The sequence below is a fragment of the Triturus cristatus genome, chromosome 9 (genome assembly GCF_964204655.1).
Source record: "Triturus cristatus chromosome 9, aTriCri1.1, whole genome shotgun sequence".
In the NCBI taxonomy this organism is placed as follows: domain Eukaryota; kingdom Metazoa; phylum Chordata; class Amphibia; order Caudata; family Salamandridae; genus Triturus; species Triturus cristatus.
The window spans coordinates 1264636644-1264660163 of NC_140592.1; the positions used below are offsets into that span (position 1 = coordinate 1264636644).

Below are 23520 nucleotides of genomic sequence, written 5' to 3' on the forward strand. Positions count from 1 at the left end.
TGTCAATCAGGCTGTAGACATCTTAAGGACCATCCCCAGGTACAGGAATAGATAGCTTGTCAGCTTCCGGTTAACAAGCTTGTCCAGAAAATGTCAATTGATTAAGAAAACCGATTGAGGAGAAGTAAAGTACATGGTGACATTACAGTTTCTAAACGTTCACCTCTGGGTATTTTTAAATGAGGATGAAGAAGGAAGCTGTAGGGCTCTAAGTGGCCTGCTAAAAAGCACTGGGCCTTGATAGCTTGCCCCATGATTATTTCTAGAATATTTCCTACATTGTTCCAGAATCATAGTTTCTCCCAGCATGCTGTGGGCCGCGTTCCAGATCCTCATTGGTCTCACCACATCTCAGGCATGTAAAGTCTTCAGCCATAAATCAGGTTATTCTTCTGGCTGGGTGGCAGATCTGTGAGCTGTAAAGAGAGAGGTCCTTACTCTGCCGCTTAAAACACCTCCTTTACATGTATCTACTGTATTCTCCGCCTTTAAAGAGACAGTTCAGCGGTCTCCACAGTACTCAGTCACGCTTAGGTCCTCCGCACCCACACATGAAGTATTCAGATTGCGGTCTCCTGAGACCTCTCCTTGTTACTCTGCTTGTAGTAAGCCTGCTCCTACAAACTCATGTCCATATTTAACAGGCGCATTGAGCGAGCAACGTTGAAGTAGGGTTTACAACCCAACCAGACATTAGCACAGAAACGGACGTCCAGAATCCATATTGTTGGTGACTGCTGATTTAAGATTGGGTAAGAGGTCACACATCTTCCCTTGATGAGATCTTTACGCCAGTAGAACATTCAGTTGGCAGCATGTATGTGAAAGTTTTCACCGCGGTACCCCACCCCCCCTTGTTGGCCATCTCCTCCACCATGAATCGCTCAATTGCAGACCAGAGCTCCCCCAAAGTTTTGATCCCACGCAGTCCCCATTGCAAGGGAAGTGTGGGGTGCTAGTGAATCCTTCACTGGCAGGTAGTTAGAGAAGGGACTTATCTTGGAATTAGTGCCATGTTCTACACATCTGCTTGTTTGATTTGAGCTTAAAGCTTTAGAAGTACTTGCCACAACTGCACATAAATCTACCCCCGAGATTCTTGGGTGTGGTCTAGATGTGCCTTCTCTAGCGCCTCGATCCTTTCGTACACTTCAGAAGCTCTTCAGTCTTTCGATGGGTTTTACCCAGTCACAGCACTGAAAGCTGTGGCAGGCCAAACCTGACAGTACCGGGGTCTTCGGGTTCCCTACTGTTACTGCTCAACATGTCCTGCTACAGATGAAGGTAGACTTCTCCCTCAGAGCTTGTTCAAGAACAAGATCTCAACAGATCCGGACTGAAAATCAAAAACAAACATATGTTGGGAGAACACGGGTCTCTCTGAGCCTTTGTAGCACTTGGTTGGGTTTGAAGGAAATAGGAAATGAGGCAAACACTGCAGCTGAGGGTCAAGGGGGGCTGCTCCAGACATGGAACATCCCTGCCCAGCCAGGGAGGCCACCACAAACTCTACATTTGTTTCCACACCTCGTGCTGTGAATAACTCTGGCCCTGATTTAGATTCCACGCAAAAAATTTTAAGCGTCACGGCGGGTCTTCTTCGACCCCGTTTTTTGGAAAAAGAAGCATAATACACGCGCAGTGATTAATGACTCTTGCGCAGGGCTACATACACTCCTCCGTCCCGAAGAAGACCCGCCGTGACGCTTAAAATTTTTTGCGCCTTACATAGGGTCGAAACGTCGACGCATACTAAGAGTCTACGCAACGTCTCAGTTCAAAAGCCTATTCACATATGAACATGAGGCGTATGCGATCAATCATATGGACTTTACCAAAAGTCGCACTTTCCCAACTATTCCTTTATTTGTTATACAAAGTGTACTAAGTGTATTGTCTGTATTTACTTCTACATGTCACCCCTCTTTCACAATTCTTTCAATTGTACCATTGTAGCCCAATTTATTTGTTACTTCTTAAAATATTGATTGAAACTTTCGCTTGGGTGTTGTTCTTTTCTCTTCCTGAATCAGGGATACATGTTACATGTAATGTATTTATATTGTGAACATCCCAAAGCAATTGTATTTCCCCGAGAAAACCATTGTAGCCATATAATACAAATACCCAGGTTCTGAGGGACACAGGGTCACCCCATTATTTTTCATAAAAGATCTAAATCACATCCTCTATCTCAGCAGCATCTCAGGCCGCTGCTGAGCCCTGTTTGGGGTGCTTTGAGGTGCGCGGTGGCTGTCTGTGTTGTCACTTGTTTGGAGCCTGAAGCAACATTCATATATGTAAAGACTTGCGTGTTATATTAACTCCCGCAGTTGCATATCTGCGTCTTCCAGTCGTTTCATGGGAACTTTTCTGCTGAGATATTGTTGTTATGGACTCTAAAAGGATCTAAGGGCCTAATTCCAATGTTGCTCGGAAAGCCTGCCACCGCCGCGTTAGGATGACAGCAGTCGGAGTTTGAACCAGCGGGGACTCCGACTCCGACTCCGACTCCTTTCCGATGGGCTCAAGGAACCCCTCGGTCAGTTGGAACTGCACCATAATCCCTTAAGGATGATGTTTCCGCTGTCAGGATGATGAAGTCGGTTTCCAACAGCCAATCCATGTTGGCCTTTCAGACATGCATTGGCTGTCGGAAACTAACTTTGGGGGCCCCTAGCAGGGCCCCCTTCCCCCATGGCCCTCCGCATTTGGGCCTGGGGGGGCATCTATGGTGCCCCCCTAAACTTCTCTGCACTGTGAGGTGCCTGCCACACGGTGCAGCGATGTTTAAAAGGTTTCATTTTTCAATGGGCGCTTGTGTCACAGAAGCTCCCTTGTTTCAATGGAAGCTTGCGACATAGTGCGCTCGCATCCTAATGGGGTTGTCGGAACCACCTGCCTATGGTCGGGCGGTTCCTTCCCCGAAACTGTGCCTCCGACCGACATCGTAATTAGGCCCCTAGTTTGGATGTTCGATAATCAAGCGGTATTTTGTAAAGAGTTGTAAAAATCTGAGCACAATTTCAGGAATCAACAAGTGCCCTAGATTGATATATAAGGGTAGTTAAATATTCATTGTAAACTGTTCATATCAAGAAGCCTGGAAGCTGAGTAAAGCTTCACCTTTACTCTGACATTTCTGTACTTTTGATGAAACACCCCCTCTTTGATTGTGTTTCTGTCCTCTCTGGGTGTCGCCAGGGGTGTTTCACATGTATGCTGAAGTCCTGGCTGCTTTTGGGTGCCTGCACCCAGTTGGGGAATCTTGTTGGTGACAGAACCAGTGTGGAAAGATGTGTTTATGAGTAGAGTAGCGGTGCCCCCCCCCCCCGCCCCCCCCGCCTGACCACTGCACTTCCCTTCATTGAACTCCTCTGTGAACTCTGTACTTCGTGACCCCCCACCTCCCCTCCTCACGCTCTGCTCTGTATGAACCTGACTTTGTGGGACTGGTAACGTTGTTGAATTATTCTTTTAATGCATTTACCTGAAATAACTCACTGTTCACTAATGTATATTTCTTTCTTGCAGTAAACCTGGCTCTGGGCATCGCAGCCAACGACTCAGTGAGTGATCGTCAACTATATGTCTTATAATGCACAGAAAGCCCCTTACCTTAAAACGATGGTCCTAACTCACTCTTTCAGTCTAGTGGGGGTGTCAGGACTCACGTGTAACAACATGACATCCCTACTCAGTTGTACTCATTGACTACAGTTGTGATCTGATGTCCCACTGCCTGGTGCCCGGCTTGCAGACCCCCGGAGCTCCCAGGGGGATAAACCACTGGTAGCATGAACATTTAATAGGACACATGATGTTTTAGCTCTGCTCTTGTGCGCCTTCCCCTGGAGATTCACAGCCCCTCTCCATGTAGTGAGGTTTGTGTCGCCATCCTTCATTTGCGGCGGGAGGTGTGGCCTGACGAGGAGACGTCGTTGGCTCTGTTTGTGTATGTGTTGCGCTGCTCGAGTGTGGCTCTGTCTGCGCGTCATCACAGCTTGCATCAGAGGGAGGTACGAGAAGGAGCTGATGACGTGGACATCTCCTGCTTCACATGAACGGATCATTATAGGTCACAGTGCTGGTCCGTGGCCGTCTGCAATGTCCTCAGCCCCTTCTGGGGTGTCTAACGTAGGTGTGAGAGGATCCAGGCCACACCTTCAGCACAACCAGTAACCACGTAAATGGGTTCCATTAAAATCCACTACTTGTGCATATGATAAGTGGCCTGGATCCAACCCTTTCTTGCCCCCCCCCCTCTCAACACAACTGCTCTCTTTGCTCACGGACCCCTCGGTGACTTGAAATATCCTTATAATTTAGTAGGGAGGGGCTTTATCCCATATATCACACCCCAAAAAGTCTAAAACTACGAGGAGCATTTGCAACAGCATTTCTGTTTTCCAGGACAGTCACTGTAGGAAGTGTCCCCCCAAAACCCTGCTGTGTAAAAGGTTGACTGTCGCCAAGGTGTTAATGCTTAATAGTCGTGTAAGGCTCTGCTTGAGCGTTCAGGCATAAACTGCACCTGGTCACCATCTCTTCCTCCCCTCCCCCCTCCCAACCTCCCGCTATGGCTATGCCACCGGATTACCCCCGCCGCGAGCCCCCCCTCTTTGCTGATTTCCTTCTCCTACCTGGGAGGATCTTGGCATTCATTCAATCATTCAATCAACCAATCAGTATTTGTAAAGCGCAGTATTCACCACGGAGGTATCCAGGCGCTGTCAAAGGCGCTGGATCGTCTTCCGAATATTCATACCTTGGTACATTCATGGTGAGAGGTGGAAGGGATGGGCCTGAGAAAAGTAAAGACTTCAGATGAGGTTTGACAAGTTTTCAGTGTGGAACAGGAGCAGATACCAGAGGGAAGTGAGGCCAAAACCTTGAGGGCACCATGATTGAAAAGTGGACAGTGACAGAAAAGGCAAGTGGACTAGAGAATATGAGTAAAAGCCCACCAGAGAGAAAAAGAGACCAGAGAACAACCCTGGGCAGAGCTACGGCACGATAGTGTGCATGTAGAGGGCATTTTTGTAGCGCAAACTTAGCCAAAATGCAGCGAAGTGATGTACTCGGCCAAAGACAAGCGTGAAGTCTATGGGCCAGATGTATCACCATTCCATTTTGTGGGTCGCAAATCACAGTGACCGGCCGCATCAATATTCATGAGGCAGGTCGCCATTTTGTGACCCACTGGGACTAGGCAACAATCACAGGCCTGCTGGGGACAGCAGAGCGCCGTGTCTGTGTTTGCTTTTTAAATAAAGCAACATTATTTTTTTTACCAATGCAGCTTGTTTCCCTTAAAGGAAATTGGAATGCGTTTAAAAGAAAAGGTCCGTGGGACGACTGCCTGCTCTTAAAAAAATTTTTTGTAAACATTCACAAAGTGCAAGGGTTCTCCTGGGGACCCCTTCCCTTTTACGACCGGCTTACCTGCTACTTGAAGTAGGTGGTAAACTGCGATTGTTTTGCTACTGCATTTGCGACACCCTTGGCACGCCCCTTCCTAATAGCAACTTGCAAACCCTATTTTGCGAGTCGGTAATAGTTTACCACTCGCATTATAGAGTTTTTACATAATGCATCCCTTTTTAGCAGTTGCAAACGGCTTTCTTTTCCGTTTGCGACAGCTGAAAACGGTCGTACATCCGGCCCAAAGAGTCTCAGGAGAGGAAGCTGGATTTTGGTCGGTTGATGCGCTGTGATGTAGTTTTCTTTAAAGAGGTGAGTATTCAACTCTATCCTCAATCGAAGCAGCTTTGGGATGGTCCTGATGAGTACAGAGATGTTGTTCCAGATCCCGGGTGCACCGATGAAAAGGACCCGCTGCCTTGTATTTTTTCTTTTTTACACTTCTTAGTCTGCAGTCCGATGGTGTCCTGGCCGCAGGTGTACAGAGAACCACCAGAGATGGTGACATTTTCTGCAAAATTAGCGGGTGCTGGTCGTGATGGATCTGTAAAGGATGCTGCTGGTTTTGGAGACGGTGCGGACCGGCGCGGGCCGCCACTGGGGCTCCATTAAGATGAAAGATTTGGAAATGAAGCGTCAGAACTGAGATTTGAAAAGAAAGAGGATAGGAAGCCAGACAGGCAGTGCAGCTGCGATGAGGTGTCTTCGCAGCAATATCGAGTCTTTTTCACTCAAGTGGGTTTCCCTCCTTCACCATGCAAGCACGTTACATTCATTTATTTCCAGTGTGGCCACATCCACATTAACCGCTTCCCTACCCAGGTGCAGCTCACCTTTGCCCTGCTTTTTTATTTAAAGACCATGAAGTATTCCATGGTTTGGGATTCTGTCTGGGAAAATAACATGTTCCTGTCCTCGGGCTCTTCACAGATGTTCTGTGAGACTTTTTGTGTCACTTAAAAAGTACTTTGTGTGCATATTCTATACATAAAGTGGTGCCCTGAAGCATGCCCGTCCAGCTGCCACCGGTGACATGTAGGGGCACTCCCTTCGGGTGGCTTCTGGTGCATGCCCGTCCAGCTGCCACCGGTGCCATGTAGGTGCACTCCCTTCGGGTGGCTTCTGGTGCATGCCCGTCCAGCTGCCACCGGTGACATGTAGTTGCACTCCCTTCGGGTGGCTTCTGGAGGCTGCATCATGTCCATGAGCAAGAAATCACTCACTGTTCACGGCCGCCATCTTTAGTACAAATCCCTGCGCATTGGAGGAAAATCAGTCATGCTTCGAATTTACTTCTAAAACCCTCCTGTTTCCAGTTACATTGCTTCAAATCTAATTAGGCGGTTGAATTGGTGCCTTCTCCTGCTTTGAAATAGTTGCCTGCTCAAAGCGCAGAGAATTACCCATTGGTTAATTCAGGCCCATCACTGAATTAACATGTCAGACTCTGATGCAACAAGCAGAGCACGCGTGTGTGTGGAGTAATGCTGTGTTCTATGGATGAACCATCTGCAGCAATAAAAGAAGTGTTGGTTTTGCTGTGATACATTCATGTCTTCTCTTTCTTTCTTCGGTCAGACGAAGGCTGTTGGTCTCCTTGATGCTGACGTGTTTGGCCCCTCCATCCCCAAGATGATGAATCTGAGCGGAAACCCAGAGCTGTCAGAAAGTATGTTAAGTAAGAGTTCTATAAACTGAAATAGGATAGATCTTGGATTGTGTGACCATGCTTATTGCAGAAGGGACGCTAGAGAAGGTGTGAGAGACAGCCTGCAGGGCCCGAGGCAGACCTTACAGCAGAAGACAAGCCTTGTGTGGGAGCCCAGATGGATCTCTCAGAGCAGGGGACAGGCAGACCTCATAGCAGAAGAGAAGCCTTGGATGGGAGACTAGGTGGCTCTCAGAGAGCAGGGGACAGGCAGACCTTACAGCAGAAGAGAAGCCTTCTATGGGAGACCAGGCGGATCTCACAGCGCAGGGGACAGGCAGACCTCACAGCAGAAGAGAGGCCTTGGATGGGAGACCAGGTGGATCTCTCAGAGCAGGGGACAGGCAGACCTCATAGCAGAAGAGAAGCCTTGGATGGGAGACCAGGCGGATCTCACAGCGCAGGGGACAGGCAGACCTCACAGCAGAAGAGAATCCTTGGATGGGAGCCCAGGTGGCCCTTACAGCAGGACAGGCAGACCTTACAGCAGAAGAAAAGCCTTGTATGGGAGCCCAGGTGGATCTCACAGAGCAGGGGACAGGCGGACCTTACAGCAGAAGAGAAGCCTTGTATGGGAGACCAGATGGATCTCACAGAGCAGGAGACAGGTGACCCTTACAGCAGGACAGGCAGACCTTACAGCAGAAGAGAAGCCTTGGATGGGAGACCAGGTGGATCTCACTGAGCGGGGAACAGGCAGACCTTACCGCAGAAGAGAAGCCTTGGATGGGAGACCAGATGGATCTCACAGAGCAGGGGACAGGCAGACCTTACAGCAGAAAAGCCTTGGATGGGAGACCTGGTGGATCTCACAGAGCAGGGGACAGGCAGACCTTACAGCAGAAGAGAAGCCTTGGATGGGAGACCAGATGGATCTCACAGAGCAGGGGACAGGCAGATCTCACAGCAGAAGAGACGTCTTGTATGCGAGACCAGGCGGACCTCACAGAGCAGGGGACAGGCAGACCTTGCAGCAGAAGAGAATCCTTGGATGTGAGACCATATGGATCTCACAGAGCAGGGGACAGGCATACCTCACAGCAGAAGAGAAGCCTTGATGGGAGACCAGATGGATCTCACAGAGCAGGGGACAGGCAGACCTCACAGCAGAAGAGAAGCCTTGTATGGGAGACCAGATGGATCTCACAGAGCAGGGGACAGGCAGACCTCACAGCAGAAGAGAAGCCTTGATGGGAGACCAGATGGATCTCACAGTGCAGGGGACAGGCAGACCTTACAGCTGAAGAGAAGCCTTGGATAGGAGACCGGGCGGACCTCACAGAGCAGGGGACAGGCAGACCTTACAGCAGAAGACAAGCCTTGGATGGGAGACAAGGCGGTCACAGAGCAGGGGACAGGCAGACCTTACAGCAGAAGAGAAGCATTGGACGGGAGACCAAATGGATCTCACAGAGCAGGGGACAGACAGACCTTACAGCAGAAGAGAAGCCTTTTATGGGAGACCAGATGGATATCAGAGTAGAGGACAGGCAGACCTTACAGCAGAAGACACACCTTGGATGGGAGACCAGATGGATCTCACAGAGCAGGGACAGGCAGACCTTACAGCAGAAGAGAACCCTTCTATGGGAGACCAGATGGATCTCAGAGTAGGGGACTGGCAGACCTTACAGCAGAAGACAAGCCTTGTATGGGAGACCGGATGGATCTCACAGAGCAGGGGACAGGCAGACCTTACAGCAGAAGAGAAGCCTTGGATGTGAGTCCTGGTGGATCTCACAGAGCAGGGGACAGGCAGACCTTACAGCAGAAGAGAGGCCTTGGATGGGAGACCAGGTGGATCTCACAGAGCAGGGGACAGGCAGACCTTACAGCAGAAGAGAATCCTTGAATGGGAGACCGGATGGATCTCACATAGCAGGGGACAGGCAGACCTTACAGCTGAAGAGAAGCCTTGTATGGGAGACCGGATGGATCTCACAGAGCAGGGGCCAAAGACCTTACAGCAGAAGAGAAGCCTTGTATGGGAACCCTGGTGGGTCTCACAGAGCAGGGGACAGGCAGACCTTACAGCTGAAGAGAAGCCTTGTATGGGATACCGGATGGATCTCACAGAGCAGGGGACAAAGACCTTACAGCAGAAGAGAAGCCTTGTATGGGAACCCTGGTGGATCTCACAGAGCAGGGGACAGGCAAACCTTCTAGCAGAAGAGAAGCCTTGGATGGGAGACCAGATGGATCCCAGAGCAGGGGACAGGCATACTTTACAGCAGAAGAGAAGCCTTGGATGGGAGACCAGGCGAGTCTCACAGATCAGGGGACAGGCAGACCTTACAGTAGTACAGGCAGACCTTACAGCAGAAGAGAAGCCTTGTATGGGAACCCTGGTGGATCTCACAGAGCAGGGGACAAAGACCTTACAGCAGAAGAGAAGCCTTGGATGGGAGACCAGATGGATCCCAGAGCAGGGGAGAGGCAGACCTTACAGCAATACAGGCAGACCTTAAAGCAGAAGACCAGCCTTGGATGGGAGACCAGGTGGATCTCACGGAGCAGGGGACAGGCAGACCTCATAGCAGAAGAGAAGCCTTGATGGGAGACCAGGTGGATCTCACAGAGCAGGGGACAGGCAGACCTCATAGCAGAAGAGAAGCCTTGGATGGGAGACCAGGTGGAGCTTACAGAGAAGGGGACAGGCAGACCTTACAGCAGAAGAGAAGCCTTGGATGGGAGACCAGATGGATCTCTCAGAGCAGAGGACAGGCAGACCTCACAGCAGAAGAGAATGCTTGGATGGGAGACCAGATGGATCTCTCAGAGCAGAGGACAGGCAGACCTCACAGCAGAAGAGAAGCCTTGGATGGGAGACCAGGTGGATCTCACAGAGCAGGGGACAGGCAGACCTTACAGCAGAAGAGAAGCCTTGGATGGGAGACCAGGTGGATCTCACGGAGAAGGGGACAGGCAGGACTTACAGTAGAAGAGAAGCCTTGGATGGGAGACCAGATGGATCTCTCAGAGCAAGGGACAGGTAGACCTTACAGCAGAAGAGAAGCCTTGTATGGGAGACCAGGTGGACCTCACAGAGCAGGGGACAGGTAGACCTTACAGCAGAAGAGAAGCCTTGGATGGGAGACCAGGTGGATCTCACAGAGCAGGGGACAGGCAGACCTTACAGCAGAAGAGAAGCCTTGGATGGGAGACCAGGTGGATCTCACAGAGCAGGTGACAAGAAGGAGCTCTTACTGGGAACCACGTGTGCTTTACAAATACTGAGCGAAGCATCTCACAACATTGGGGAATGCACCATTTTAAGGGAAGGAGAGCGACCTCACAGAAGATGATGAATGCTTTTCATGGGATGGTGTGGATTTTCTGTGGCGAATTATACTTTCTTACAAATTAGTAAACAGGCTTTACAAAAGAGGATGAAAATCAAGACTTTATAATAGAGGTCCTAATGGGGCTCAGAGTGTTGTATTAATTCTCTGCAGACTGTGCACTGTTGAGGAGTTGTTTTCTGTGTCTGAAGGCAGGCAGTGTACAACAGCAGCATTGAAGCGCGTTGATTGTGGGTGGTTTCTTTTATTTTCCATTCTCTCTCTGTTTATTCTTGTCGGAGCTGCAAGTACAGTCTACCTTTTACTTACGTTCTAGAATTTCCTTTTCCATATCTCGGATTGTCAGCATCCCTTCTCTTCTCCAGTGTTGTTTGCTGGCCCCAGATTAATCCATATGCGCTCCATCCGCTCCTTAGCTTCACTGCGGTGTTGAGTTGTCTCTTTCCTTCTCGTGTACGCTTGTGTCTGCCATGTATTCCCCGCCTCCTTGGGCAATGCTCATGTTTTTTTAGATCCAGATCCATTCTTCCTCGAACAACAAATGAACATGGACCACTAAGATACCACACATAATTTACTCTTCTATAAATACAATTTACTCTCTGGTTTCCTGCACTGCCTTTGAAAACATATTTTATGTTTTACCTCTAACATCTAGTAATAAAAATCCCCAAAATGTCTTCTGAATCTGGACCAAGCCTGTATGCAAAGTGCATCTTGTAGTCTTCAGCACTTACTTCTGTTTAGCATCTTTACTTACCAGACGGTGGGGCGGAGAGAGACCTTTGAGGATAGAGAGTCCTGTACATGTAGTAGGGGATGGGAGCATGCGACGAGCATACGATTGAGTGACAGCTACATGATGATCACAGGCAGGCATTGAGTTTATATTCTTTATTTTTCAGAGAACCTAATGAGACCTCTCGTGAACTATGGGATCGCTTGGTGAGTAGACGTCTCCCCCTTGGAAGTCTACAGCTGGTAGGCCCTTCACAATTTTGAAAGAGAACATTCATGAACTGAGGAACTGTTGCTTGGGGGAGGTGACGTTTTACATGATATTGTCTCCTCTGGATAATATACTGGACTGTATCTATGTGAGTTGCGCAGCCTTTTTCACTGTGTGTAAGGAATCCATCAGGTCGCACTGCGAGGTACAAGGTGGATTCGCCTTTGCTTCTCTCAAATTTCCTGGCAGGCTCTCCACATGCATTCCCACCTTGACCTGGCTTTAAGCCCGCGGCTGATGTTAAATTTATTTTCTGAAGCACATTTCTTATTTATTTTTATTTCCTTTACCACCTCCTGCTTGCAGGAAAGTAAATCTTTGGCTTATCTTTCTCCTCAGCATGTCCATAGGTTTCCTGGTTGAAGAATCGGCTCCAATTGTATGGCGAGGTCTGATGGTCATGTCAGCGATGGAAAAGCTGCTACGGCAGGTAAGGCCGGTCTTCGTCCGAATAAGCTATCTGTACATAATGAGAGGTTCCTGCTATCTGTAGCCTGAGAGGTTCCTGCTTTCTGTGTACAATTAGAGATTCCTGCTGTCTGTATACAATTAGAGATTCCTGCTGTCTGTATATGGTGAGAGATTCCTGCTGTCTATATCATGAGAGGTTTCTGCTATTTGTTTATAGTGAGTGATTCCTGCTATCCCTATCATGAGAGGTTCCTGCTGTCTGTATATGGTGAGAGATTCTTGCTATCTTTATCAGGAGAGGTTCCTGCTACCTGTGTTTGTTGAGAGGTTCTTGCTGTCTGTAGCCTGAGAGGTTCCTGCTTTCTGTGTATAATGAGAGATTCCTGCTATTTGTATCATGAGAGATTCCTGCTGTCTGTATATGGTGAGAGATTCCTGCTGTCTGTATCATGAGAGGTTTCTGCTATTTGTTTATAGTGAGGGATTCCTGCTATCTCTATCATGAGAGTTTCCTGCTGTCTGTATATGGTGAGAGATTCCTGCTATCTTTATCAGGAGAGGTTCCTGCTACCTGTGTTTGTTGAGAGGTTCCTGCTTTCTGTGTATAATGAGAGATTCCTGCTGTCTGTATCATGAGAGGTTCCCTCTTTCTGTATATGGTGAGAGTTTCCTGCTATCTGTATCAGGAGAGGTTCCTGCATTCTGTAAAATGAAAGGTTCCTGCCGTCTGTATATGGTGTGAGAGTCCTGTTGTCTGTATATGGTGAGAGGTTTCTGCTATCTGCGTATGTTTATTTTATTTATTTATCTGTGATTTTATATAGCGAGTACAAGACCCAAAAAGCTTATCTGAGTGCTTTACACAAGAACAGTTACTCCCACATGCATGCACTTTACAAAAGAGCGCACACATAGGTTTGGTAATATCATTACAAATTATAGTTCATAAGGTGAAACAAAGGTGCCAGACATGGATACATTCCTGCAGAAAGCCCTAGTCTTTGCCAAGATGATCAATGAAGATTATCAAACAAGAAGCAGAGATAAAAAAAGCTGGTGCCATTTTTAATTCCAATACAGCTGCTGAGATAGTATTGAGATTAAGTGGCTGTGGTTCTAGAGGGTTAGCAGTCCAGTTGTTGTATGGATATTTAAGGCATAACATGGCAGCCTCTAAATGCAAGACCAGTGAGTGTTGCAAAAAAACAAGATGTCTGCCTACACAGCGCTTGAGGGTTGCCTCCGCTCATGTGGGCTTCCGTCCAATAGATGGCATTACCTGCAAGAAAGAAAGCCTGATGCCTCTAGGACAGAGATACCCTTTGCATCCTCTCTACTTGGTAGGAGGAGCTCTGAACTGCGCCCTTCTGGAGGCAATGTTCCCTCACATCTTCTACACCACATCATGTGTGAAGGAATCCTCTGTGTAAGCTGTTACCACAGGATTGAATGTCATTTTAAGATATTGCACTGCAGCAGACTGTCAGCATCTCATGAAGACAAGTAGTACACTCTGTTTGTTTATCTCCTGGACCTTCCTGCTCGTAGCTGCACCTCTCTCTGCTTCCTAAGACCTGTCACTGACAAGCAGGGCCTGGTTCACATTTACATCCACAGCTCACGCTCCTTCAGAGCTGAACAAATCCTGTTTATGCACCGCCCCAGACCTGTGGTTTAACATAACATTTATGCAGATGAACCTTGACATCCGCATGCTGATCACATTACTAAGGATTATCCCATCGGCCAGTCCTCCCCACATTCTGCAGCTCAGGAAGAGATGCTGTTTTACCCTGTACTCTGGAAAGCAGTCCAGTAGAAGCGCACCACCCTCCTCTTCTAATGGACCATTCTGATAAAGACCATAACAAAGTGAACGTTTTACACTTGTCCTGGGGCCGCTTCTTAGTAATGTATGTCCTCCCCTTCAGAAAATCATTCTCTCAGCTAAAGAAAAATGTAGAAATCCTCCCCTTGCGACTACATCCTCATTGACGAAACCTTTACTTGTGAGCCTTCCATCAACCTCATCATACCCCCTTGACGATACAATCATCATTAAATGCACCCCCTCAACACCTGCTGTTCACTTCTTGACACATCCCTTGTCGATGGTCTGCTGGATCCATAATTGGCGATGCATCGTCAACAAATTCTAGACTAACACTGTTCACTTCTTGAGAGACCCCTTGTTAACGTTCTGCTGGATCCATCATTGGCGATAGATAAATGACAAATTCTAGACTAGCGCTGTTCACTTCTTGAGAGACCCCTTGCTAATGGACTGCTGGATCCATCAATGGCGATAGATCATCGACAAATTCTAGACTAACACTGTTCACTTCTTGAGAGACCCCTTGCTAATGGACTGCTGGATCCATCATTGGCGATAGATAATCAACGAATTCTAGACTAGTGCCATTCACTTCTTGAGAGACCCCTTGTCAACGGTCTGCTGGATCCATCATTGGCGATAGATCGACAAATTCTAGACTAGCGCTGTTCACTTCCTAAGAGACCCCTTGTCGACGGTCTGCTGGATCCATCATTGGCTATAGATCTTTGACAAATTCTAGGCTAACGCTGTTCATTTCTTGACAGACCTCTTCTCGACGGTCTGCTTGATCCATCATTGGCGATAGATTATTGACACATTCTAGACTAACAATCAGTGACGAACCCTAGTAATGTCCCTGATTCTGTGCCACCAGCAGTACCACTGGCTACTGTTGTTACTATTGTTTCACAGTAGCTTCCAAATTAGAGCACACATGATGAATCTGGCGCCAATGTGGAGAAGAGTTAAAGTTAATAGGAGGAGCGGAAGAAAATGAGTACAAGAAATAAGACACATTTTTGCCCCCACGGCTAGTAGGCTACATATTTCTTTCCTGAAAGTAAAGATTTTAAATCTGAATTCCTGTCCAGCCCGTATCACCATGGCCAGTATGCATGGCCACAACCACATATTTGTGGACTCCTGAGCTCTCCTACTTGTGACCCCAGTGGTACAAGTGCCACCGAACATCAGAGGCTTTTTATAAGGAATGGTGCATGCCTAGTGCACTGAAGACACGGGAAATTAATTATATTGAAGGTGGTGCAAGGTGTGGAGATGTCAGGTAGGGCCGCTTCTGTCAGTGGTTTTTCAGCTTCACTCAGTGTCTTTACATCCTTCTGTCCATTAGCCACATAACCCTTCAGCCGGTGTTGGGCTTGCAGGCGTCAGCCCCATATTTTGCAGGTTAATACAAGCTGAGCATTGGCTGCTGGCTCGTGGCCGCCCCCATGGTATCAGCTCAGATGATCTGGATGAGCTCCTCCGCATTGGGCAGGGAAGTCCTCCAGGCTTAGTCCCGCCTCTGGTAGACCACCAACAAGGCGTTGTACCTAGAACCTCTTCTTACAACTAGCCTATAGAGTCTTGTGGCGAGTACATGGATAGTTTGAAGTAATGGCTCATCCAGGCACTCGGGACTCTTGTTACCAAGGCTTCGTCGTTTTGTTGGATTCATATTTGAAGGGGCTCTTTCGAATTGTGGAACATATTGGAAGTCAGACAGGCTTTGCACCACTTGTCATAACAATTGTTAAAAATATACCAGCCACCTCCTCTTTTCTTTCCCCCACCTTTAAAGTGCTCTGAGGCCACCCTAGGGTGGTTAGTAGCACTTTACAAAACCCCAGTAAAATAAAGAAGGTTTGGGGCGCTATTGGGAAGTCTACGCCTAGTGAATGTAAATTATCATCTTTGACTTTTAGAAGCGCCGCCAACCAGGATATGCTCCCCTTTCATGGACTTTTCTTCCACATAGTGGGTAGAACAAGACCCGCATGGGTTGGACTGCCCAGATGTGTGCTAAGTACCTGGACCCAAACATTATCAAAACAAGGGCTTGGAAGGGTCCAAGCGGGGGCACCTCACTAATGGTGAACAAGGACACTTGATCCCTTGACCCTTACTCGAAGCTCCAGCCAGGTACAGATCATGCTCCCTAGGCAAAGCCCTCTTGTTGCCAACACAGTCAAACTTGTTATCAGAGGACAAAGGGCACTGCTTTGGACATTTATGGGGGCCCGAATGTGTTGACAGACTTCTCGATTTGGGTAGAGGTATAAAAGGCCCTCTTCTCTACATTTCCCCCAGGTAACGATGGAAATTCACCTGGGTTCTGCCGCCCAATCAGCAAAACCTTGGTTTGCCTGAGGAGCTCAAAAACCGAAAGCACCCAGTAATGGCTCAATATGTGAGGCCATTTGTGAGGAAAATGCAGTGCACACAACGGAATCAAGGTAGCGCAGCACCTTTACATTGCAGGGGACATTTCACCATACTCTTAGCATCATGTATTTGACGTGAACTAGGACACGGCAGACCGGGATGGTGCTGCCAAAGAACGTACTCTTGGCGATGTGATTGCGGTTCTTGAATAGACATGCAAAGCTTTGATTGAAAATGAACACATATGATTCTTCAAGGTATTAATGGCTACTGAAAACGTGTAATTGGATGGTGGACAGCTTTTGGATGACACCTGGAAGCACGCAACGAAACGTGGAGGACGCAATTAGTTTCCTAATTACGCTGTACCTCAATACGGGAGTTGTGGTGCCCTGAAGAAGCCCTCTTGTTGGTGCGAAACACGTTGGCTGCATCGTTTTACTATTGGATACTCAAGTGTGAAAAGAAGAAAAAAGAATAATAAATTATAACTTGTTTAACAAAAATGAGAATCATGGACTAAATTGTACACTACATGGAAATTGGACTAATACGTAAACACTTTTGACCTGGAAGTTTGTTGCGTCTCATCCTTTTGGATTATTGGCATCGTGTGTACTCGTAGCATCATCTGTATGACCTTGGCATCTTGTGTATACTTGTGGCATTTTATGTATTACCTTGCGATTATTTGCATACCCGTGGCATCATCTGTATACACTTGGCATCATCTGTATACCCTTGGCATCATCTGTATATCCGTGGCATCATCTCTATACCCTTGTGTGAGAAAGGGGCTCTGTATATACTGTTCCCAAATAGGTACAGTGTGTACAGAGTCCACAGTCCCCAGAGGTTTGGCAGAGGCTAAAGTTAGATATAACCTTACTCTCTAAAGTGGTAGCTTGGTCGAGCAGTAAGGCAGTATCAGAGGACAGTGTAAAGCATTTGTTGCACGCACTCAGTCAGCAAATGGTCTCACACACTCCATAACTGAACTCTAGGCCAATGGTTTTTGTATCAAAATAGGTAGTTGTTTTATTTTAGAACCAACAATAGGTATCAGAATATACTTTCTCAGATTGAGATGCTTTAGATAAATACTTTGCAGTAGGCAATTGACTTTTGAATATAATAGCTACAGTGGTTGCAATAGGCAACACAACTTCAAACACAATAATACATTGAGCTCAATGGGAATTTCAAGTTAAATGCAATAAGTTATTTTAAGGATTACTTTTCTAACGCAGGACTGGATCCTAGATTCAGTCCTGGGACAGTTCCTCGAAACAGGTGAGTAAATACGATTTAGTTACTGTGGTGATTTTTAAGCAATATTTTGGTATTTTAAAGGGTGACACTTAGAAACTTTTTCTAATAAAATCACCAATGTTATCCTATGGGAGGAAATTGACTTAGCAGGTAAGTGGGGTTATTGTTACTTTTTCTAGTTCAGTGTTGGATCCTGGATCCAGAACTAGCGTGCCACCTGTAAGCAGTTGAGAGAATGCGTTTAGGTTATACAGGCAATTTTTAACGAATATTTGTAAGTTTGCAAAATTGACAGAAGAAATTTCACAGAAAAACAGTCAATGGTTTCCTATGGAAGAAAATTCAAGTTACAGGTAAAGTATGTTCTTGTTACTTTTGTCATATAGTGCTGGGCTCCTAGCTTCAGCACTGGGACATCGATCTATAACAGGTAAGTAATTACGTTTTCATAGTTGGTGCGATTTTTAAAGAATATTTGTAGTTTGCAAAAATCGACACTTGGAAGAAATTTCACAGAAAACTGTCAATGGCTTCCTATGGAAGAAAATTGAGTTAGCGGTAAGTATGGTTGTAATTACTTTTCAGGGTCAGGGCTGGGCACCAAGATCTAGCCCTGGGATCTCTCCTGATAGCAGGTGAGTATTTTAGTTTTCGTTACTCAGTTGATTTTAGGTGAATATTTTAAAGTTTAGAAACTCCACACTTGAAAAGAATTTTCAAGTGAAACCAGTCAATGTTACCCTATGGAAGAAAAGTGGGTTATCGGCTTTTGGGTAAGTACTCAACTGGCAGAGTTAAGGTTCTGGGCATAGACCCAGGGGTCTCCCAGGGTCAGGTAAGTACAGTTGTTACATCCTCAGCGGCACAGGGGCAGCCGGGTGCAGAGTGAGTTAGGCCCAATGTTATCCTAGTGAAGGCAGGGGGTTTTGGTTGGTGGCTGCTGGCTAGCAGGCCACGCGACTGTGGGAGCTGGGCACCTGGTCACTTGCTCAGGGCAAATGGGGAAGTAGATTGGAGTACAGGTTGCACTGCCAGGGGCACTCGGGCGGCTGGGTGCAGGGTGCTTTTGAGCCGTCGGGCGCTCAATGGATTGCAATGGAGAAGCTCAAGAACGAACAAAGGCTGCAAGCTCGGGGACGAAGTTTCTTCAGGTGCGACCACCACTTCGAGAGGTAAGTTGGGTAGTTGGAGGATAGGTAGGTACCCAGGAGTTTGGCACAGGCGGCTGCAGGGCGCCGGGTGCAGGGGTGCCTTTTGGTGTCGGGAAATCTTACCCTCTGTTGATCGCGGTTGGGGGGGGTCCCTGGTTCTGAGGCTGCAGGCGTCATCAGGAGCGTCGAGGTGGGTCCTTGGGTGCTGGATTCGGGGTCATAGTCGCCGGGGGGACGTCCTCGTGGTCTTTGTCCACTCCAGCACAGGCCAGGCTTGGCAGGTGCATAGTGTGCAGGGTTCGTGGTTCGTGGCTGGTGCAAGGGGTCAGTTACTTGCTTTGAGCACAACTACTGCTCGTGGGAGTCCCACATGCTTAGAGTCACAAGGTAGCCAGGTCCTCCGGGGTTTGTGAGGTTGCGGGCTACGGAAGATGCCGGGATTTAGCAGGAGCAGGTTCGAGGGTCGACAGGCCGGTAGGGCTCGGGCCAAAGCAGTTGGTGTCTTCCTCTTGTTAGCAGCTGCACGGCAGGTCTTCTTTCTTGATCTTCTTTGCTGTTTCGGAATCTGGATCTAAGGAAGGAAGGTTCAGGGTGCCCCTAGATACTAGATTTAGGGGCGTTACAGGTAGGTAAAGGGCAGGGACCAATGAGTCCCTGCCCTGGGGTGGGTACACCCCCTATCCTGCCACTCTCCTGTGGGAGGGGGGCAGTAGCCTAGTCCTGATTGGGCAGGGCCTCCCATCTTCAAGATGGCGAGAGCCCGGAGATGTGCTTCACCTCGCCACCCCACCTGAGGGGTGGAGTTGGCAGAGGCTGGCACACCCCCTTTCCTCCCTTGGGGTTTCCAGCCAGTCTTCCCGCTAGAGTGGGGGTCAGAACCGGTGGGAGCCAGTTGCTGAGTACAGCAAGTGGCCTGGAGAAGCTCACAAAGGCAGAATGCCTTTGAAGCTTCCCCTGCTCATCCTGGGGAGGAGACTTGGCACCTCACCCAGGATGTGCATTGTTGCAGGCCCAGGAGAGCGGATGGCTCTCTACCCAGGGGTCCAGCAACATGTCTGCTGTGTGGCAGCCTAGGCAGCCTCAGAGCAGACGTGGATTGTAGGTTAGGTCCAGGGGGCATCTCTAAGATGCCCTCTGTCGTGCATCTTACAGTAAATCCCACACTGGCATCAGTGTGGGTTTACTGTGCTGAGAAGTTTGATACCAAACTTCTTAGTCTTCAGTGTTGCCATCATGGTGCTGTGGAGTTCGTGTTAACGACCTCCCAGCACCATATACTCTTAATGGCAGCACTGCACTTACAGTGCCCAGGAATGGACCTGAGTACTGTAGGGGCACAGGGCTCATGCACCTGTGCACACACCACTGGCATAGGGCACCCAGCTAGAGGGGTGACTGAGGTATGCCAGGGAAGTGTGTGTTGTGGGCATGGCACACAGGGATGTGTGCCATGTCGACTATTTGTTTTGTTCTGCACCCAGACACTCAGCCTGCAAAGGCAGTGTGTGTGTGTCTCAGGGTACAGGGCCTCTAAGGGTGGCACAATAAGTGCTGCTGCCGTTAGGGGCCTTCTCTGGTCACAAGGCACTGGGTACCTAGGGTACCATCTACCAGGGGCTGACATGTGACCAGAGATGCCAATTAGGTTTTGGCTGTTAGGCAGTTTTTAGGGAAGGAACACAGGCCCGGGCACCTGATTGGCAGGAGCCCAGGGCACAATAAGGAAAAGTGCATCAGTTATCAGGCAAAAAGTGGGCGGGTTACCGCAACAGAAACCCTCTTCCTTACACCTTGCCATCATCTGTATACCCTTGGCATGTGCATAACCTTCACACAGTCAATCACGCCTGTGCCAAATGGAACCATAACTCCATGTATTACTTCATGTCATTTTTATTTAAACACTTTCAGCAGTCCAGTTTGTGGTAAATAATGCCTTTTACAGAAAGAGTTTTGAATACTAGTGTCCAATAGAGAAAATCAGTATTTACTACTTAAACAAAATCAGTGTTTTAAAAAACACTGTAAGAAAGAAAAAAACACTTTAAAAGAAAAATGACCAGATAACAAAGAAAATAAATCAGTATGAAAAAGATGAAAGTTAGCAGCTTGGGACAAAAGAGTTTTTTAGACTTTTCAAATAGACACTGCAACCAAAGAGAGTCTGTTATGAAAAAGAACAGTGTTCCAACAGCGGGTAACATTGGCAGAGGACGTCTGGTTGAAAAGTGCACTCCTGGTGTGCCCACGCCACATTTCGTTCAGATGACCTCTCGCTGTAGAGGTTTGAGTTGTCCAAAGGCGGTTACATATGGACTCTGTCGTGGGCGCAGATATGTCTTCGGTCATTGGGACTTGTAGAGCAGCAAGTGCCTGCTGTGGCCCAGATCTGTGCTTCTGTCTCTGTTTGCAGACGCTGGTCCCAGCGTGGCTCATAGCATTGGCATGCGGGCAGGGAAGCTGTCCCTGTGGAAGAGGACCAGTGCCAGACGTTTGATGTGGGGTTTAGAGGGTGTCATCTGACCATCTGCAGCTAGTCTAGTGTCTGCAGCATCAACCGACAGCACCTGGTGCAGAGCAGGACGCCGGTCCAGTGCCAGACGTTTGATGTGGGGTTTTGAGGGTGTCATCTGCACCTAGTCTAGTGTCTGCAGCATCAACCGACAGCACCTGGTGCAGAGCAGGATGCCGGACCAGTGGCAGACGTTTGATGTGGGGTTTAGAGGGTGTCATCCGACCATCTGCTCCTAGTCTAGTGTCTGCAGCATCAACCGACAGCACCTGGTGCAGAGCAGGATGCCGGACCATTGCCAGAAGTTTGATGTGGGATTTAGAGGGTGTCATCTGCTCCTAGTCCAGTGTCTGCAGCATCACTTGACAGCGCATGGTGCATACTAGGATGCCGGACCAGTGCCAGACGTTTGATGTGGGGGTTTAGAGGATGTCATCTGCTCCTAGTCTAGTGTCTGCAGTATCAACTGACAGCACCTGGTGCAGAGCAGGACGCCAGACCCGTGCCAGACGTTTGATGTGGGGTTTAGAGGGTGTCATCTGCTCCTAGTCTAGTGTCTTCAGCTTCAACCAACAGCGCATGGTGCATACTAGGATGCCGGACCAGTGCCAGACGTTATATGTAGGGTTTAGAGGGTGTCATCTGACCATCTGCACCTAGTCTAGTATCTGCAGCATCAATCAACAGCACATGGTGCAGACTAGGACGCTGGACGAGTTGTCTTCCCTAAATTTGTATGATCCATTGATGGTTGTGTCACTAGGCTCCACAGCAGGTACAGGCTGTAGGAGATATGCTATTGTTCCTCCTACATTCTAGAAAAGCACATGGGATCAATGTCCCATTCATGGCTAAAATGGTTGCCAAGGATTGTAACAAATTGTATGGGGTCTTGTAGGTTCCTGCTTCTTGGTCTCTGGACTGCCCTGGGTCCCTTCTCTGTCTGAAGCGATTTCTTGCTTACGTCTCCCCCCGCCCCCTCCCCTTGTACCCACTGGGAGGGTCAACTGTTTGAATGCACAGCTCTGCATCTGGTTGGTCGCTTGTTCCTTTCTCAGGTGGAATAAGCTTGCCCCGTAGATTGTTTTTTTATGCAAAACTCACCATACCCTGTCCATAAATCATATCTCAAGAACATTGAGAGCAAGCTCAGGGCGTTGCTCTGGGGTGGAGGCTCTACGCAGATAGCACCACACAAATTGATGAGGGTATGGTGTGATGGGGGAGTGGCCCTACCCGACATTCAAAAATATTATTGGGCTGCCAGCAGACATAACCATCAATATATCTTTTGCTCCACAGAGAAACCAGCCTTCCGGATGGATAGGCTGGTGATGCAGTGGGGGGAATCTTAGGGCTCTCTACGGTACCCCAAAGCAGCTTAACCTTCATGGCCAAACTGCGACCGTGGTTGACCTCTGGCATACAGCAACACGGGCCTTAGGCTGGAAGGGGAGGATCACACAGGCTACCCCCCAGTAGGACACCGCGGCATTGGATACATTGGGATGGTTACTAGTCTTCGATAAATGGGACCATATTGGTCTCTCCTGAGTGGCCGACTTGTGAAACCAAGGAGATGTTATCTCCCTCACAGACATACAGAATGATTATCAATTGGCGCCTACTGAAACGTATCGCTACATACAGGTCTGCCACACCCTGAGGGCTGGGTGTGAGTGTTTGATTGGTTCTGATGCTCCGTCCATCACCACCCCCTTTTGTACCGCTTTGTTCGCCATAAGTTGGCAGGGTATGCTCAGACGTGAGTCCCTTGCTCACTTTGCCACTGGATTCAAGCAAGCCTGGCTGAAGACGGCCGAAATGCCAGAAACCGGTCCTAGGAAGCATGTTTCCGGTCCAGGGAAGGCATGGCTTGGCAGTTCGGGCTGGACTGTTCCCATGAGGCACAGGGTCAGACTGATTTGCATATGGCCATGTCTGAACTGGGGTGGCAGAGTGGGCTAAAGAATGGTGATGGATCAAACCCAGATCTGTTGACTGGGTGTGAGTGTTTGATTGGTTCTGATGCTCCGTCCATCACCACCCCCTTTTGTACCGCTTTGTTCGCCATAAGTTGGCAGGGTATGCTCAGACGTGAGTCCCTTGCTCACTTTGCCACTGGATTCAAGCAAGCCTGGCTGAAGACGGCCGAAATGCCAGAAACCGGTCCTAGGAAGCTTGTTTCCGGTCCAGGGAAGGCATGGCTTGGCAGTTCGGGCTGGACTGTTCCCATGAGGCACAGGGTCAGACTGATTTGCATATGGCCATGTCTGAACTGGGGTGGCAGAGTGGGCTAAAGAATGGTGATGGATCAAACCCAGATCTGTTGACTGGGTGTGAGTGTTTGATTGGTTCTGATGCCCCTTCCATCACCACCCCCTTTTGTAACACCCTGAGGGCAGCACTGCCAAAGGGAACAGTGCTCCAGTAGACTTCACCCCTGGAGGACAGGTTATTAGATGAATACATGCCGCACAGAGCCACATCCTTGACGTGCTATAAGTTT

At 48.4% G+C, this 23520-nt stretch overlaps 1 protein-coding gene across 2 annotated transcripts in view; it reads left to right on the top strand.

Moving 5' to 3' along the window:
* Window positions 1–23520, top strand: part of NUBPL (NUBP iron-sulfur cluster assembly factor, mitochondrial) — a 106972-nt gene that overhangs the window by 34288 nt on the left and 49164 nt on the right. For both annotated transcript variants that reach the window (XM_085627407.1, XM_085627408.1), the window contains exons 3-6: window positions 3535–3569; window positions 7003–7093; window positions 11340–11379; window positions 11783–11873. In XM_085627407.1, the coding sequence (XP_085483533.1) occupies window positions 3535–3569; window positions 7003–7093; window positions 11340–11379; window positions 11783–11873 (257 nt within the window). The remainder of the gene's footprint in view (window positions 1–3534; window positions 3570–7002; window positions 7094–11339; window positions 11380–11782; window positions 11874–23520) is intronic.